General features: G+C 38.9%; 2 protein-coding genes across 3 annotated transcripts in view; both read right to left on the reverse strand.

The window, feature by feature from the left end:
• Positions 1-568: 568 nt before the first annotated feature.
• The window catches only part of LOC135226527 (zinc finger protein 431-like), a 102,728-nt gene continuing 83,706 nt past the window's right edge, over positions 569-19,590 (reverse strand). The window contains exons 2-4 of one of the 2 annotated variants that reach the window (XM_064266170.1): positions 10,081-10,246; positions 9,733-9,889; positions 569-5,317 (exon numbers count right to left, since the gene is read on the reverse strand). In XM_064266170.1, the coding sequence (XP_064122240.1) occupies positions 2,053-4,323 (2,271 nt within the window). In that variant the 5' untranslated portion in view covers positions 4,324-5,317; positions 9,733-9,889; positions 10,081-10,246 and the 3' untranslated portion in view covers positions 569-2,052. The remainder of the gene's footprint in view (positions 5,318-9,732; positions 9,890-10,080; positions 10,247-19,590) is intronic. The other variant, XM_064266169.1, reaches the window with a different exon arrangement.
• Positions 4,421-9,726, reverse strand: LOC135226526 (uncharacterized). The gene has a single exon (XM_064266167.1). It carries the CDS (start codon positions 9,406-9,408, stop codon positions 6,790-6,792), a length of 2,619 nt encoding a protein of 872 aa, XP_064122237.1. The 5' UTR covers positions 9,409-9,726; the 3' UTR covers positions 4,421-6,789.

The following is a 19,590-nucleotide window of genomic DNA, read 5'->3' on the forward strand; positions in this document are numbered from 1 at the left end:
TTCTTGTTGGAAAACCAGTGAAAAGTGAACATATATTCCACAAAGTGATGGCCTCCTAAATTTGGACTTTTAACTCACCATTACTAATAGTATGAGGATTTGAACTGTCAAGTTCAACCTGGCAAGACTGATAAAGAAAAGCACTTCATGTAAAGCAATGGTCTGTATCTACATAAAACACATAATTGCATGGTATCATGCATGTGCATACATATACATACAGTTAAGCTTGATCACTAATGCAATTGTATTCCGCATTCAGGCAAAGACTAACGGGACAGTATAATGGAATTTTATTCGCAAAGCTGCATACATTAAAATGACTAACTGTTCCCATTGTTCTGCAGCTGGATGATAGGGACAGTCAGTCCCTTGAAAGCTTGTGTCTATAATGAATAAAATCTTTGTTAGATGCTATCCTGTTTAAATGAGGTCCTGTTATTCTTTATATACATACAGTATAACTGTATATGCAGTAATGAATATGTCTAGTATAAGAACAGACAATTACAATACGAAGTACTACTAATCAACAAATTGGATTCTTTAAGGTATGATTAAAACAGGCTTTGATTACAAAAATTTATTCAAGTTCAAATGCACTAAAATTTATGAATTCCAAATTCACATTACATATTTACAAATTCAGCTTCTATGGAGTATAATGTTCATTCTCTAAAATGTTTAAATGACATTTAGCTGCTATTTCTTTAAACAAAATTTAATTTTTCCAAATAAAACCCTGTTACTTTCAGACAGCCAATTTGTGCATTTCTATCATTTTTTACTAAACATTACTGACTAATTTGCTGCAAACAGAATAATGTAACTTAAAATAAACATTTCTCATAAAAACTCATCAGCCATATTGAGCAGCATATTTTGATAATGAGGACACACAAATAGGATGTGTACAAGCAATGGTATTTTATGAAATAAAATTAATTTCTCAGGATGTAGTTCCTTATAATCTCTAAATTTACTGTTCTTTCTTACTTTTAAATGCCTTTCAAAAACCCTTACATTAACTAGGTATGCAAAAATATCTTTTATCAAATGAGTATAAACAACCATATCACATAGATAATTTTACAATGTACATATTTCGGAGAAAATACAGTACTTACATAAGATGATGCACTCAGAAACCTTCTACACACCATTAAATATGAAATTAGGAAATGATACCAAAATAATCTTCCCTAAGCTTCTTGGTAAGTTGTTGAAACACCAAGTTCTAGTGATTCTTTTAAAAACTAAAACAAAAAAATTTTCCTAAATCATTCAATTTGATTGTTGAACAAGAAAACCTCCAAAAACTTGCACTGGTGCAATGGTGACTCCAAAACTAAATATAGACAAATTAATGGATTCATGCAGACAATAAAAATCTAAAACCAACCATTCAGAGCACGCTGATTGTGAAAAGGCCACCTTAAACCTAACACCCAATGTCAGTAACCAATAATTTGAGATCCATGAAATATCCTTCATTTCAAGGGCTACATAAAATTCAGTGCAGCATTTCTGGTTGAAGTAACTATTGTATAAACATGCCTCAATTACGAATTGTAAGGTTCCAATATTAAAATTTAAAAACAAAAACTAGCTAGTTTATGCCTCAGTAATTTTGGGAAAGAAAAGCAATGAGAATTATTACAGATAATGACAACAACAACCAATGCAGTACAAAAATGCTCAAAATTTCCATTTTGCAATGTTTTGCATGAACGCATTTTCTCACTAAGATTCTTGTGTATTAAGATTTTGGTGAAATGTAAGATATTATAAAGAGAAGGTGATGAATTCCAGCAAGCAATCTGTAATATCTCAACAAACCCTTGAAAGAGTCAACATTAACTTTCTAACTTGGACTAAATAAGAATTACAAGCAACATCAATGGTAAGGAGTACAACTCTTTCTTAAACTTACCATAAATCAAAGAAGCGAAAAGTAAAAGACTTTCAAATTTTCCTCACACTGCAAGTGCAAATTACATCATAGTTATCATACTCTGTTTCTTTACACAATTTAACAAATATTATATACCTTCACATACTCTTAACATTGAATACTTTTTTCTTAGACCACTTGCAGGGTTTATACAAGTCCATTCCCTTAAGACTCTTCCTAAATTTGTTTCTGATATGACTTTTAACATGTAGCAACCAAACATTCTGCTTGAAAAACCTTTTACCACAAACTGAGCACTCGTATAGCCTTTCAACTGAATGCACACGTAATGTATGTTTTGTCAACTGATCATTGCCTGTAAAAAAAACATTACATGCCTTACATTTATAAAGAAAGGGTATAATTTCAATGTGGGTTTGCATATGATCTGCAAGCTGACTATGAAATTTGTACTGTATACCACATTCAGGACAACGCCTCAGAATGGCAGCAAAATGAACTTTCAGGTGCTGGGTAACGTCAAACTTGTAATTAAAATGTGTATCACACATTGGACACATATGTAAATGCACCTTTCCATGGGTATTTCTGTGTTCAAATAATGAATCCATTGAGTCAAATTCTCCAGGGCAATCTTCACAAGAAAATATTCTGTGTGTTTCATGGTACTTGGCTTTATGTGAACTCAGCTCTTCCAAATCTGGAAATGACTGTCTGCAGTAGTTGCACCAAATTTTCTTCTTATGAAGATTACTCAAAATACTTCCATAAGATGATGAAAGTACCTGATCATAAGCGATCAACTGTCCATTAATATCTGAAAATACATCGCTCCCTCGAGATGTACTCTGCCCCTCACTTAACAATTCACCAATTTCCTTTGTCAAGTTAATTACACTTGTTAAAGCTCTAAGCTCCCCTTCTAGTAACAATTTTTCATTGCAAGATGACTTTTCCAACTTATTAAATTTAGACATTTCATCCACCACTTCAAAAGCACTCCCACAATTGGTTAATTTTTTTTCGAAATTAAACACATAAGAATATATAGAATTAAAGCAATGATCAACTGCCGTTTCATTTTGACCTCTTGCCACTTCTTGGCCGGTTAATTTAGGGGAAAATTTCCAAATATTAGAAGCATTTACATGACATAATTCATGATCTCTGTTATCTTCTTCTGTGAAAGAAAGCTTGGGGCAATACCTGCATTGGAAAACTTTCCCATATGTATGGAATATGTGGCTGTCCATGTGCAGTTTGACCTCTGACACATCTTCAAAGATTTTGCAGCAAACACAGCAGCCGAAGGGTTTGGAACCTAAATGCTGTTTTACATGAATTTCTAGACTTGAAGTTTCATTAAACTGCTCAAGGCATTTTACACACTTTGGTGGAACTGAAAAATCCACCAAATCTATCAGCTGAGTAATGTCATAGTGAAACTCAAAGTTTTTAAAGCACAACATGCAAGATATTCCATCACTGGATTTGAGATGCTGTTTACATTCGTTTAGCAACTCTTCAAAAGATTTGTTCTCGACACTAAGCCAATCTGAACTAAATTCTTCTTCAGCTAAAGGGTCAACAAACTGTTTGTTATTTGCATTTTTTACAAGTAAATGCCACAATAAATGTTTATGAAGGTTCATTTTGCTTGGGATTGCCTTAAAACAGAGTGGGCACATTGTACTTAATTTGCCCAATGAAGCATCTGAGTTTAGTAATCTTCCTTGAGTCCTGCAAACAATGCTACCAAGTTTTTCTTCTGTGTCGTCAATGGTAGATATCTTGTTGGCAAATTCTGTTCCTTTATTTTCTAACATTAGTAAAGGCTTAAGTACTATTTGTGGAACAATGTCATGATCGCCTTCAGGAAATTTTACCACATGACCACTTTCAGCAACTTCTACCACACGATCACCCTCAACATCAACTAGTGCTACATCATTTCTTTGATAGGCTTTGGTGTCTACAGTTTGAAAACCCAAGCCTCCTGAAACACAGCTGTCTAAAGCTACTACAGACCTTTTGTCGCTCATTTCAGCAGTTTCCAGATCAATCAATGGACACCTCATCTGCTTTGGATCTATAGTCACTTCATTAGTTAGGGGCAATTCCATTTCATTCACATAGTCTGGTTCTATATACTTGACAGTTTCTGCCTCTTCTGTATGACCTGTATGAGCTAGTGGAAAACCCTCTCTCATAGTACACGTGGTTCCAGCAGTTTCAGTTAAGTAGTGCATTTTTTCATTAGGTATAGGTAGGTCATTCCTTGAATCTTTTTTAATTACAAATAATTTAATCTTTTTTATGTTTGGAATTTGAGCCCATGGCACTGACTGCAATATATCATCAATGTTTATATCATCACCTAACTCTTCCACAACTCGGTCAGAATCCATTGTTGATAGAAGAAATCAATACAGTATAACAAGGATTTGGTGATTATAAGTTTTTCATCATCTCTCTTAGTTGTCACTTCTGTAATCATTTGCAGAAATTTCTACTTCATTCATGCTATGATAGTGTCGGTGACGAATGCATTCTTGGTGAATGTATGTGAATCTATTTCTGTGAAACAATTCCTTCACTTAATAACATTACGTATTCAAGTTTATGTACTAGTTTCAATATTTATTATGTACTATTCCCATCACAGCTTTTTCTTCTTATTTTAATCTATATTCTTCCTTCACTGAATATTATATAAACCATGACATTACATATTGGTAACTCTGTTCCTCCTAACATGATTCTGTCAAATATCTTGTACCAGTTAATAAAAATCCTAATTTCTATTTAGCAAAACTATCAAATCAAACAAATTTTCTGTCACAAATGTATATCAGTTACTCACTACTGAATTTGAAAAAGACTCCTTTATCTTATGAAATGACTTCAAGTGATTATCCCTGACCAATCTGAAAGGTTCATTTTGGCCCCTGAAACTACACTAAAGCTTCCAGAAATTTAGACCAAACATTGAGTTACTTTCCTTACCTAAACTTTAGTTATTTTCCCACCAAATTGTCTTGAACATTTTGTCATTCTCAAAACATGTAACTTTAACAAAATTTAATACACAGAAGGAACTACACAAGAGGAGGTTCAGAGCATAATCATAATATAATAAAAATAAGTAATATCTATTTGAAACAATCACACTCAATCTCTGCTATACGTACTTCAAGCTAAATACCACATCTCTCTACCTTATGAATAATACATGACTATGTACTCATAATAATTATATAAAATACAAAAAACTGATTCACTATATACTTTCACTTCATTACAAAATTATTGCAACAACTTTATACAATGAATAGGGCACACAAAGATCACTTTTCTGCCTACAATCCAGCCGAGTCCAAAATCTTCATGACTTCTACATATCTGCCAAAAAGACCAGAAGGAAGAAATCTGTCAATATACTTAACAGAGACAGAAAAATAAAGACATTAATGACAGATCAGATATACTTTCTAAAATCTTTGTCTAGCTATACTCCACTTTTATCTGAAGTGCTTCTGAAATTTGAATGAAAAATTTATCTACCTCAGTTAAGAATCAGGATTAGCTACAAAGACTACATGCTGTCTAGGGATATTAGCACCAATAGCTACATAAAATCTTGTTACTTGAGACAAAAGTTTGCTCATCTTATGATGCCAATCTGACAATAAATAACATTTGAAAAGCTAGGTTAAACAATAAGCAAAATTAATAGCATAATTTGACTAAATACTGTACTATTACAATTACTGATAAGGTTTGAATTTTCAAATCAGTGGTCTAATTAATACAGTACATATTTAGCCATATTTACACAGCTAATTTTGCTTATGTTGATTCAAGTTTATGACAGTAAAACTGTACATCTATAGAGCCCTTGTAACTCATTTACAAGTTTCACCACTGCTAATTGTAAAACATTAAGAAGGTATGACTTTCTCCACATAAGAAAGAATTGCAGCTATACATACATAAGGTGTGAGACTGATATTTGATCTAGCTCATATGACAATGGAAAACTCTGAAACAAATGAGAGCATGAGCATACACTAGCTGGCTGATTATTTTCTGGTCTGTATACACTATTGCATGCTGCTTTACCAGTTCAGTAACTGAAACTTCTTTCCTAACAATGAGACAAATTACTGATATTCCAAATAGAATTTTTTCTCATATTCCAAGCATCACTTGCCCAAACTCATGAGAATCTTAATGTAGTACTGTATATAAAAGCCTTCAGTTACACTCCTCAGCATAAATTAATATGATTACTTCCTCAATTCAAATGTACTGATTCCTAGTTGTTTAGTTTACAGGTTAACATTATTGCTGACGATTTTGTATATAAGCAAAGATGTTCTGCCTTCAGAACATTTTCAATACCTAAATCCACTGCATTCATTATCAATTGAAAATAACATGAGAATTTTAAACCCCTTTTTGGGATAAAAACAATTGTCACAAAATTGTATTGCATTTCCCATTGCCATGAAAAAGAGCTTTGAATTTCAAACAACACAAGACTGCATTTCCCTTCATATTACACTCAAAACATGTACACATTCCTTCATAATTAATGTCAACAATGGGGGCACCAATAATTCAAAAATGTAGAAAAACTGAAATGGTTGGTAATAAATTTCTTGCCATTTATGAGTAAACAACACATAATTGTAACACCATGCTAAATGTTGAAAAGGGATGCATCAAATATTTGCAAGAAGCCATGAGAAGATTCAACTTTTGTCTTCTGAACAAAATCTGTAATCCTTTTTTTATGTACGTACAGGAAAATATGAGGCCAGCCTTCTCAATTCGTTATGCAGGTACTGTACCTGCAAATTATGCATACTTTAAGCTAAATTAATTCTCCTCTTCCTTTTTCTGCCAACTGCTTGGAAAGTAATCAATTTTTCACTCGCAGCAAGGTTACAAGATAACTGCTGAACAGCTACCCTTTCTCTTAGTAGGCAATCTGATATTGCATCTTTAATAATGTCATTTTCAAAATATATAGACAATTCCCTCAAGACATCACCTTTTGTAGTACAGTCTGCTATGCTGTCCTTCAACTTTTCTTTTGTCATACCTTCTGAAGTTGTTTCTAGCCAATCTTCAGCATCACAGAGGAATGGGTTCCCTTGCATATCTTCTTTGGACATATCATGCAGTAAGTCATCTATCAATACCTCCGCAACTCTGCTTCGAACTTTATTTTCATCTTCAGTTTCAATAAGAAAATCTCTTCTAGAATCACCACTTTTCTTATTATGGCTCTCTTTGTAAGTATCATACTCACAAATTTTTCCAGAACAAGTCTTCATATGCCTCTGAAAATTTTCAAAAGGGAAATCTCTGAAGCAATCTGGGCAGGTAACTAGGTTTTGATGCATCATTTTGTGTCGCTCAAAATCAGTAGGATGACAGTATAGTGTCCTTCCACAAGAAGTGCAATCATAAAGTTTCTTGTTCAAGTGAGTTGTAAGGTGTCTCTTAAGTTTACTGCTTTCTCTGAAAATTTTATCACATATGTAACACTTGTTAATTGTGTGGCACTTTGAATGTGACCTGAGTAAACGATTAGTGGTAAACTTTTCATGACAAATTTGGCACTCATATTGTTTCATTTGCTTGTGGAGTACGACATGTCTTTTCAGCTGGTCTTCACTTCCAAGTTCCTTCATACATCCTGGATACTGGAAAGTCTTTGGAGCCTCATGAATTTTTTGGTGTTTCTCATAGCTATCCATTGTTTTAAAACCTTTACCACATATATCACATAAAAGCTTCCGATTACCACTCCAGTGAACCGATTGGTGGGCTTTTAAATAGAATGCAAATCTAAACCCAAGCCCACAAACTTGGCACCTGTGTGGCCGTTTGCTGGATTGCATAACCTGCCTCTTGAATTCATAGGCATCTCTTTCAACCTCCCATGTTTCTGCTACTTTTGATGGTTGACCAGCTTCATCTTTTTCTTTAACAGGATCAAGTTCATCAGCACACCTAAAGTTACCTTCATCTTCATTCCCTAAAACTGGGACCATGCTGTTTTCTGTTTCAAAATTACTTGTTACATTTATTGGATCCTCATCCTTATTACACGATGAAATTCTTGTACCAGCTCCCAGCGACAGTTGTTGTTGTTTACCTACGCATTCTTCACTGTTGGAAGACTGTATCTTTTTGGTTTCTTCCCAAACTTCTTCATGCTCTCCACTGTGAAGTTCTGACAGTGGCAAAGGACACATCTTTAAAGATGTATGTGAGTCAACCTCCTGTGGTTTCTGCACAGGCAGGATTTTTTCTTCAAATTCACACTGTGATGACTGCCCATTTCCATCAGTTATGCCTTCCTGAGTTAGCTGTGCACTTTCACAGGTGAACACATTTGAGGTTTGGTCTTCAACTTCGTCTGCAACAGGAGTCTGAGCTTCTTTTACAACTGCAGTCTGTGGTAAAAATGGACCTTTGTGTTCCTCTGGTAATTTTACACTTGAATTAACAATAACCCTCCTTGGAGTTTGTAAGTGCTCATTGGCTATTGTTTCTTCCAGTGATTTCAGCTCTTCTGAACCTAATTCTTCCTGTAAAGATTGTAAATCTCCTTCTTCAATGACTTCTTGTAGTGACTGTAAATCTTTGATTCCCTGTAGTGGCTGGTTTTGCTGACTTTCCTCTTGATATGAGCTTTCCTCATATGATTCATATCCATAACCATGTTCATGACCAATATTAACTGCAGACAAACCCTCTGCTTTGAAATCATCTGTCAGAGATGAGAAACTGTGTAAATCTTCTAGATTTTCTAACCTTATATTACTGCCAACAAATATTCTAATTGGAAGCTGGCTGTGACCTTCATTACCTCTAAATATATCAGATTCCATGACTCTCTGACTTTCCTGATTTTTGTCCATGACTCTGATAACATAGGGAGCTTTACATGGATTAACATCTGAAACCTGTTTACAATTCTGATCCTTTGACCACACTTTTAACTGGACTGGCCTTTTCTCCTGCAAAACCTCTCCACAAGTAGTGTACACTTCCGATTCCTCGATAACGCCAAATTCTTCATCGGTCAACTGGAAGTGCATCTGATCACTGTCTAAATTTTTCAAGTGTGTTTCCTTTACTGGAGTGGTATTAGCGGGAAAACTTTTAACACGCACTTTCACCTGTGGGATTTTATTACCCTGGTTCTCATTTATCAAGTTATCAACGTGATCTGAGAGCATAATCTGCTCCTCTGAAGATGTAGACATAGCTTCATATTTTATTTCAGTGGCATGTATACTGATATGCAATTCAAGACTCTTCTCATTAAAGAACTTTTTACCACAAAGCGTACATGAATATTTCTTATTCCCCAAGTGAAGAGACATGTGTTCACTTAAATCAGGCTTGCTTGCACATACTTGGCTACATAAAGCACATTTAAAAGCTGTATTGCTCGTTGATGCCATCATGCTAATTTTTCTTGATGGTCATTTAAGTTTAGGAAAATTCTGCTGCAAAAGAATTCTCAGTAAGTTTTCCTCACAAGTTTCCACAGTTCCACAGAGTGATTGTCCTTAACCATTTCAAAGAATAAATTCAGTGTGCATTTTCTCTGCAGAGCTCGAACTGCAGAATAACTTCAAGATTAGCAGTAAAAAATTTAACTTCACTGATGAACACTAACAAATTATGAAAACTTGACTTCGTTCAATGAGCTAAAAGGCTTCATTTATCTTTATCTGCCAAGTAACAGGAAAGTGAAATACTTTCTCATGATACAGCAGCCAATTTACCTTTACATGAAAAACAGAAGCTCTGACCAATATCAGTACAAAGGAGGTCCATAGTAAATCTACTCCTCCACAGTTTAAATGCCCATGTAGCGAAAAAGGAAAACTTCTAATGATGTTGCCTGCTGAGTTATTCTCGGGAGATAAAGTCGCCTCAAACCTGCAAAGAGAAAACAATACAATAATATGCATCCGTATATGATTAAGTCAAAAGGAAAACGCAAAAGTACAAATTCTACAATCAACTCAAAAGAAATGTATTACAGAAACATGTACAGTAAAGAAACATCACAATTTTTGGAAGTAAAATGAAATTTTCATTATTAAAATGAAGTTTTATTGTATACTTACCGAACAATTATAGAGCCGTGATTTCCACGAGCGGCAGGATACTAAATTCAAATTTAGCGCGTAGGCGTCGCCAACACTGGTGGTGATGACGTCATCTCCCTCCACTCGCGGGAGAACCAGGTACAACTGCCCAGGTGAATCCAATTCTTTCTGCCCGTCCGTCCACCTAAGGGGAGGAGGGTGGGTATAATCATAATTGTTCGATAAGTATACAATAAAACTTCATTTTAATAATGAAAATTTCATTTTTATTGTAGTGTCTTACCGAACAATTATAGAGCTGATTACACATTTATGGGAAGGTGGGATTCAGTGGACCACTAGTATTTCTAAATGGTTACATTTATTACAATACCAGTAAACACTCAAGGTGTCTGTTGTACCTTACCTTGTAAGAGAGCTACAGCAGACTGTTACTGCCTCTGGTCGGTGCTCTTCTTACTATTGTAGAGGAATTGGAATTTGACCAAAGTTAGCCTCTACAGGAGTGGAATCCTTCTGTAGTTCAAGCGAGTCAATGCTGACTGACGGAGGATAGTAACAACAAAGATTGCCCTTGCCCTGGGCTAAGACCAGAAATTCAATCATACAAAACATTTGTCACCAACACCAGATTTAAAAACATATATACCCAACCATTGTAAAATCTGAGCTAACAGACTGATGAGTATCCCAGGTACTCAGTACCCCCGGCTTCCCTTGAACTCGACAACCTATTCAAGGTGAAAAGTTAGCATAGGATGGTGGATCGGACCCCTGTGCCGTTTCTCCCAACACCATGCCAGAAACCGCCACCGGACCTAACGTTTTACAATTCTCGAAAACCGTTTCTATCTCTTTGAGATAATGACTCACAAAAACCGAATTCGATCTCCAGAACGTGCTCTGAAGAATCGAAGCTAAAGATAAATTCTTTCTGAATGCTAAAGAAGTTGCCACTGCTCTAACCTCGTGAGCTTTAACTCTCAGAACGGAAAGATTGTCGTTCTCGGACTGCGAGTGAGCTTCCCTGATAAGCTCTCTAATAAAGAACGATATAGCATTCTTAGAAAGAGGACGAGAGGGATTTTGAGCCGAGGTCCAGAGCTTAGAAGAATGTCCTCTAATACCCTTAGTGGCAAACAGATACTGCTTAATAGCCCTGACTGGACATAAGAGCCTTTCTTCCTCCTCATGTCCAACCAAATCAGATAAGTTCCTTACCACAAAACTCCTCGGCCAAGGATTAGAAGGATTCTCATTTTTGGCTAGAAAGGTCAAAGATACCGAAAATACAGCATTGCCTTGAGAGAAACCGACTCTTTTGTCTATAGCGTGCAATTCGCTGACACGCTTAGCAGAAGCTAGTGCAATAAGAAAAAGTGCCTTCTTAGTCAAGTTCCTGAGTGAAGCCGACTTCAAAGGCTCAAACGGTGGCCCCATGAGGAACTTAAGCACCACATCTAAGTTCCAAGCCACTGTATCCTGCGGGAGCTTAGTGGTTTCGAAAGACCTAATGAGGTCCGACAGATCTGAATTGGAGGAAATATCCAAACCTCGATGTCGAAAAACCGAAGAGAGCATGGCTCTATATCCTCTGATCGTCGAGGGAGCCAGTTTCTTAGAGTTCCTAAGAAATAGAAGAAAATCTGCTATTTCTGTTAAAGAGGTCGCAGAAGTAGAGACTTTAGCACTTCTACACCACTCTCTGAAGATTCTCCACTTCCCTTGATAGAGTTTGTTAGAAGACTCTCTCCTACAACGAGCGATAGCTTCTGCAGCTCTTCTTGAAAACCCTTTTTCGCTCTGACAAGATTCCGGACAGTCTGAACCCTGTCAGAGCTAGAGCGGACAAGTTTTGGTGGAACCTCTTGAAGTGAGGTTGTTTGAGAAGCCACTTCTCTGGAGGAAGAAGTCTGGGGAAGTCTACTAACAACTGGAGAAGGTCCGGGAACCACTCTTTCCTGGGCCAAAAGGGAGCGATTAACGTTAGTGTTACATTGCTGTGGCCGAACATTGAACTTGTTCAGCACCTCTCTTATTAGACCGAACGGAGGGAATGCATAAGCTTCCAGACCCGACCAATCCAACAGCATTGCGTCCACCGACCAAGCTAGAGGATCTGGAACTGGAGAACAAAAGAGAGGAAGACGGTTGTTCCTTGATGTCGCGAACAGGTCTATTGACGGTCGTCCCCAAAGGCGCCAAAGTTTCTAACAAATCTTGTTGTCCAAAGTCCACTCCAGAGGTAACACTTGCTGTTGACGAACTTAACTCGTCCGCCAGGACGTTCATCTTTCCCGGAACAAATCTCGGGACTAGCTGAACCTTCGCTTCGTTTGACCACAGGAGGAGATCCTTGGCTACTCCGTATAGAGAGAAAGACTGAGTCCCCCCCTGTTTCCGCACGTACGAGAGAGCCGTGGAGTTGTCGGAATGCACTGCCACTACCCGACCTTCTACTAAGCTCCAAAACTGTCTGAGCCCCAGGAAAATTGCTAAAAGTTCCTTTACATTTATGTGGAACTTCTTCTCCTTCTCCGACCAAGCTCCTGAAGTCCGTTGATTTCCCAGCGTCGGAAAAGAACTGTAGGTTCGGGAGGATGGGTCGTAAATCTAACCCTTCTTCCAACCTTGCTCGAGAGAGCCACCACCTTAGGTCCTCTTTTATTTGATCTGTGACAGGAAAGGTAATCGAGTCTGGTTGTGTCTTCCTGCACCAAGAGGCTCTCAAGGAAAATCTGCAGAGGTCTCATGTGCAGTCTTCCCAACGTCACAAATTTCTCCACTGACCTCATTTGCCCAGGAGCCTCATCCACTGATTGGCAGAACTTACCTTTTTGTCCAAGAACTCCTGAACTGTCTCCAGACAGCCGTTGAACCCTCTTCGGGGACAGAAAAGCCCGAAAAAACTTGAGCATTCAGAATCATCCCCAAATAAAGGATGCTCTGAGATGGAACCAACTGGGACTTCTGTTTGTTGACCAGAATTCCTAACTTTCTGGCAAGATCCAGAGTTGTTCCAAGGTCCTTCATGCACCGACTCTCTGATTCCGACCGGAGAAGCCAATCGTCCAGATAGAGGGAGATTCTTACTCCTAATATGTGCAGCCGCCAGCTTCCTATCGGGGATAGAACCCTGGTGAAAACTTGAGGAGCGGTCGCTAGTCCGAAGCAAAGCGCCCGAAACTGAAACACCTTGCCTTCGAACATGAACCTCAGGTACTTCTGAGATTCGCGATGTATCGGAATATGAAAATAAGCGTCTTGCATGTCCAGAGAGACCATCCAATCCCCCTGTCTGATGGACTCCAGAACCGACCGAGTGGTCTCCATATGAAATTTGTTTTTCTGGACATGCAAGTTTCAGGGCGCTCACATCCAAAACCGGCCTCCAGCCCCCTGATGACTTGGGAACTACAAAAAGGCGATTGTAAAAGCCTGGAGGAAAATCCCCTTCTATCTGTTCTATCGCTTCTTTGAGCACAAGCGCTTCCACTTCTGCGGCTAGCGCCAGAAATTTGTCTGAGCCCGGAGAGTATGCCTGGAATGGAATTGGCACAGGTGAGAGCGAGGGAGGTGAAACGAGAGGAATACGATAGCCGAACTTGAGTACTTGCATACCCAGGCTTCTGCTCCTCTTGTTTTTCCCATTCCTCCCAAAACAGAGCCAGCCTGGCTCCCACTGGTGCATGAAGAACCGAGCTTTCATTTGGTAAGGTTTGTTAACCTTGGCCGAGGCCATTAGACTGAGGTCGCAAATTCGACTTCGGCCGAAAGAAGCGCTTGGGTTTTCTCCCTCGAAAAGGCGCTTGGGCCAGAGGAGAAACCGAAGGAACAGTCTCCAAAGGAGCTTTAGGTCTCTTAGTAGACTGTGCCAGTAAATCCGAAGTAGATTTCTTATCTAGCGCAGACGAAATTGACAACACTACATCGTCTGGAAAGAGGTTATCTTTCACAAAAGGAGCAAACAGAGAGCAGACTTATGTTAGGGAAGTAACCCTTTTAGAAGCAAAGGACACCAAAAGTTTTGCCTTTTCTTAAGGGTACCAAAGGCGATGAGCGAAGCTAACTCATCACATCCATCCCTAATGGATTTGTCCGCACAGGACAGAACACCAATCCAATCCTCTGCTAACTCCTGAAAAGAAAGAGAAGGACAGTCTTCGATCTTGGCCGCTAAAGCGCCAATAGTCCAATTAAGGAAGCTAAAGACTTCCAAAAGTTTAAATTGATTCTTTACAACGTGGTCCAACTCAGGCGCTGTAAAAGAAAACTTTCGCTGCGGCGAAAGCAGATCTTCTAGAGGAGTCGATTAAACTGGAGAAGTCTCCCTGGGAGGAGGCAAAACAAACTCCCAGAGAAGGAGCTTCCCCAGTTACATAAAACCTATACCTCTTACGAAGCAACTTAGAGGGAGGGTAAGCAAAAAGCGCCTTCCCTAAGTCTCTTTTCATAGACATCCATTTCTCAGTCTCTTTCAACGAATGTCTAACCGCTTTAGATAGAACAAGTTTTGGGAGGAGAGGGTCTGAAGTTTTCCTCCTCATCAAAAAAGTCGAAGTTGGGGAGCGCGGAGCCGCTTTCTCAAAATAATCTGGATAAGATACCAGAAGAAATCTAAGGAGCACGTGAATAACACGAGAGGTGATGTGAATCCTCCTCCTCTACTTCTTCTTCATTCTCCGATACCGCCGAAGAAGTAGACGGAACTACAACCGGATCTAAAGGTTTCGAACCACCCTTGGACTCATTCATCCAGTTGGTTAACATCTCTAACTGCTTGCGCAAAGGAGCCAGAGACGAATCAAAAACAGTTAACGTAGGCTTGGAAGAGCCTAAATGTTCAGCAGGAGGCGGAAAAAACTACTTGCGCCTCGCTCGGAGCCGCCGAAATTCGAGGCAAACAGGCGCATCAGGCGTAACAGACGAGAAAGCGCCTAAAAGAAACACCCTTAGAACTGCTAGCTACAGCGCTAAAACCACAATCTCTACTAGTAGATGGAGCCGAAAAAGGCACAGATTGAGGCGACGAATGAGTCGCTAACGGCCGAGGCGCAACCCTACTCTCAGGCTCCTTATACCGCTTGACTGGAGGAGGTGAAGAATCAGCGCCTGAACGCCTCTTTAAGGGACGCGAAACGGGCGAATCTCGCCAAGAGCGCTGCGCGACCGGAGACGAATCGCTTGAATCATTCGAAAGGCGTTTGACCGACAACACCTTTCCAACGCTTAACCGAGCCCTGTTGAGGCGCAACAGGCTCAACAAGAGAGGCGCCTGTCTGTGGGCAAATCCCGATCGACTCCTTGGACTTCCGGTATGTCTTCTCCCCGGTGCGGGGGAGCTGGACAGTGACCTTTGTCTAGGAGACGTGTCAGGACAGACAGACGCACCCTCAACTACACTCTTACCTGAAGACGCTTTCTCCAAAAACGTCTTAACTGAATTACCAAGTTGCAAAACCGTATTCGCTAGTACCGAAAATTTCTGATCTAACCTCGATTCCAGACTGGCAATGGTGTCGGAAGAAACTACACGGGAAGCCGGAGAAGTGGGATTAGTAGGAGGAATAGGAGGTGTAGTTAAAGGAGACATAACAATTTGAGGAGAAACAGAAGGAACAGATGCATCGCAAGACGAAGCAGAGCTAAGTCTACTTTCCCTAAGTAAAGCGACTGCTTTTTTCCTAATTCTGTCTTTAGATAATTTCTCCGAGTATTTGAACTAAAAAACTTCCATTGAGAATCAGTCCAATCACTACACTCGTTACATGTTCGATCTGCTGAACAAACCTGTCCCCTACACTTAACACATTTAGTGTGAGAATCATACTCTAACTTGGATAATCTAGTTTTACATCCTGAGATGCAAAACCTAACTCCCGACGGACTAGAATCCGACATGGCAACGCCTAAATAATAAGCAAAATAACAACGCCAAAAAAGAGTACTTCACCAATTCCGAAGATCAAATCCACAAGAAAAAAGCGAAGCAAAGTCATCCAACCGCACCGACCACCGATGTTCACCGGACGCCGGCAGGAAAAGAATTGGATTCACCTGGGCAGTTGTACCTGGTTCTCCCGCGAGTGGAGGGAGATGACGTCATCACCACCAGTGTTGGCGACGCCTACGCGCTAAATTTGAATTTAGTATCCTGCCGCTCGTGGAAATCACGGCTCTATAATTTTTCGGTAAGACACTACAATAAAATTGTATTTTTCCTAACTATACAAAGCTGAGGTCCTTTACATAAGGAATTACTTTCAGCATAGGCTGGAATTACAGCCATTAAATTCTTGAACAAGGTGGTTAGGCAGTAACTACTGTCTGGTAGGCAGGTAGGCACCCCTGCACGGATGTAAACACTCCACTTTGCCTTTCAGCCCAGGATCAGATTGAGGGGTGGCATGAGGTGGGCATAAATGTACAGGACCTCAGGTTTGTATAGTTAAGAAAAATACAATTTACTTTAAAAAATTGTGATTTGTTCCTACACGATATACAAACCCTCGATCCTTTACATAAGGAAGACTTACTGATTCATGCCTTATTGCCCACATCTCCTTCCTCCCCTTGCTAGAGGAAGAAGCAGGCTTGCTTTTCTGATTGTGACAAGAAAAATAAAAAGGAAACTCTGTGTGTAAGCTTACCACATCAAAAGGCCTGACCAGCCAGTATAAGTTCGAGTCCAATTCTCAACCTGAAGAAGAGAAGTAGGACGGGGAGGGGGAAGGAGGAGAGACCAGTCACTTTCACATCCTTCATACCTCTAGAACTTTACACCACAGGCAAGAGATGCAACTTATACTCTTAAAGGAGCCAGGTAAGCAAACACAACTTGTTGAGTATTCACCACAGGTCCAAGAAAAAGGAGTTCTAAAGACCTGTGGGCAACAACCTAAAGGAGGAAAGATATAATGTCGTCCTCATCAGACTACATCTGTTTTCCAGGCCAACATATTCCTCAGAGTGCGATGAAAAGGATCAAGCTACTGGCACTGTGCGCTATTGGGAAGAGCATTACAAGTGACATAGCTATCAGCAGAGACGAAGCTCGTGATCTCGCAAGACTCGAAGGAAGCCATGTCCTTGGACACTTCTCCATTGTTGAGCCCATAGCATAGAAAAGAAAACCGACATCTGATGAAGGGTGTCGAATCTCCGATGGTCCAGCAACTCATCAATAGGACAAAGTAATGATTGATCTGGATCAATAAAAAACAGTCCAAGGCATAGAGGATCATGACAGAATCGACCCGTTCAAACAGATGCTGAATGATTTGACATCCAAGACGGAGTCGCGACCTGATAACCTGCCTTATGATGGGTGATGCTGAAGACGCTCCATGCAACATGTCTATCCTTTTCACCACTGCCAGAGAGAGACGGGATGCAGTCTTGAATAACAGAAACTCTGTCTAATGACTCTCATGTGGCCTTGCAAAAGTAAAAAGCCATCTAGAGGCCTGATATCCATGAGATGGCAAGACATTGAAAAAGTTTCTCATCAGTAATATAATCTTAACTGAGGAGAAACAATACTACTTACGTGAAAGACTAGAGCGAGTATGTACCCACATTATTCACTGTTGAATTGAAAGAAGTTAACTTTCACAATTCTGATGCCAATCGAAGAGGATGATTCTGATTCATGAAATTTAGTATATTTATTTGACATTCATGCTTATCACATTGTTAATGACCCAAAGGCCCATGGTAATAGTGTTCAGTTTTACCAAGTTCTGCTTTTATGCACTGGCACTTCACTTCTAAGCAATTAGACTAACTGATACTTGTTAGGGTAAATGACCGTGCTGCATCATTTTAATTGGTGAAACAAAAATACAATTAAATCTTTAAGCATACCATTCAAAAGATTGAAGATTCATCAACATTCGTCCCTCACAGAACTACCACGTCCTGCCCAGCACTTATTTGAATGATATTTGCATATATATGTAACGTTTATTGATATTACTCAAGATTGTAGTTGTAATCAGCACAAAAAAACATTTTGTTGCCTATACTAGATAAAGTATGAGATGACGTATTCCTGAGGTCATGTTTTGAACTGAAATGCATTTTCATATTTTAGGAGAACACTTACTTCAAGAGGAGTGTAGAATGCTGCCTGGATGGGCCAAAACTCTTGACTGATGCTCATGGCAGCGAATTCAAGTACTTTTTCGGGAAGGTGGCAACAATCCAGGATTGGTGGCCACTATGTCGCCGCTCGGCCGTTTACCCGATCATAGCATCGATCAGGGTAAACAACCACAGACGATCCATCATCATCGCGCTGGCCAGGCCTTACTCATTCGATATTTAATTGGTGAAACAAGAATGCATTTACAACTTTAAGCATATCATTCAAAAGATTGAAGTTTCGTCAACATAATGTAAAATATGAAAGCTCCATACGAACTAAACTAAGCATGTGAGCTCTTTGTAAAATATGTTTTCAAGGCAGTTTTGAAATCCAATATGGCGGCAATCGTGTGACTGACCGTTCTAACCACAGACAATCCACCATCTTTCCCAGCCTTCCCAGCACTCATTTGAACAATGTTAGCATATATATAAATATGTAACGTTTATTGATCTTACTCAACATTGCAGTTGTAATCAGCACAATAAAACATTTTGTTGCCTATATTAGTGAAAGTACGAAACTTTTTATTCCCAGAGTCATGGTATGAACAGAATTCATTTTTACCTTGTAATTGGGGGTTTTATCCTTACTGCCATCACAATTGAAACTCCACAGTGCTTATTTGATTGTAATTATACACATTTTGGTCTTAATTCACTCCAAATTGCACTAGAACCACTTTGTTGTTCATGGTTCCTAAGCACTCACTCCACAAACACAGTTACAAGCAGCAGACGACTACACTGTTTATGAGGTGCAAAGCTTTATTCCCTTAATTGTTCACTTTACTCATTATTTAGTTCAACTTTACTTTGTCAATTCAAAATGTTTATTTAATTCATGTCTATTATCCCTTTTTTGCAACCAAATTAACCCCAAAAAATTACAAATATTTCTGATGTACTTAGCAGCAGACGAAGCGATGAAAAATGACATCGTTGCCAATCTAGTGGAGCTTTACACATACGCAGATGCTTTTACAAACTGTTTCCATGAATTATAGTGGTCACAGTAATGCAGCAATGATAAAATTGCTGTAATATGTATATATACTACAAATAGGGTAAACAATCACGGACGATCCATTGTCATTACGCTGGCCGGGTCTTATTCACTCGATATTTAATTGGTGAAACAAGAATACAATTACAACTTTAAGCATATCATTCAAAAGATTGAAGTTTCATCAACATAATGTGATACAGTGGACCCCCCGTATTCGCGGACTCACACATTCGCAAATTTCTTTCAGGAACGTTTCCCAGTATTATTCGCAAAAAATTCGCACATTCGCGGTATTTTTCTGTGAGAAATATCCACAAATTCCTGGTTTTTTTATCAATCTCATCATAAAATGCACTTTTTTGTGATAAAAC

The sequence above is a fragment of the Macrobrachium nipponense genome, chromosome 14 (genome assembly GCF_015104395.2).
Source record: "Macrobrachium nipponense isolate FS-2020 chromosome 14, ASM1510439v2, whole genome shotgun sequence".
Classification (NCBI taxonomy): domain Eukaryota; kingdom Metazoa; phylum Arthropoda; class Malacostraca; order Decapoda; family Palaemonidae; genus Macrobrachium; species Macrobrachium nipponense.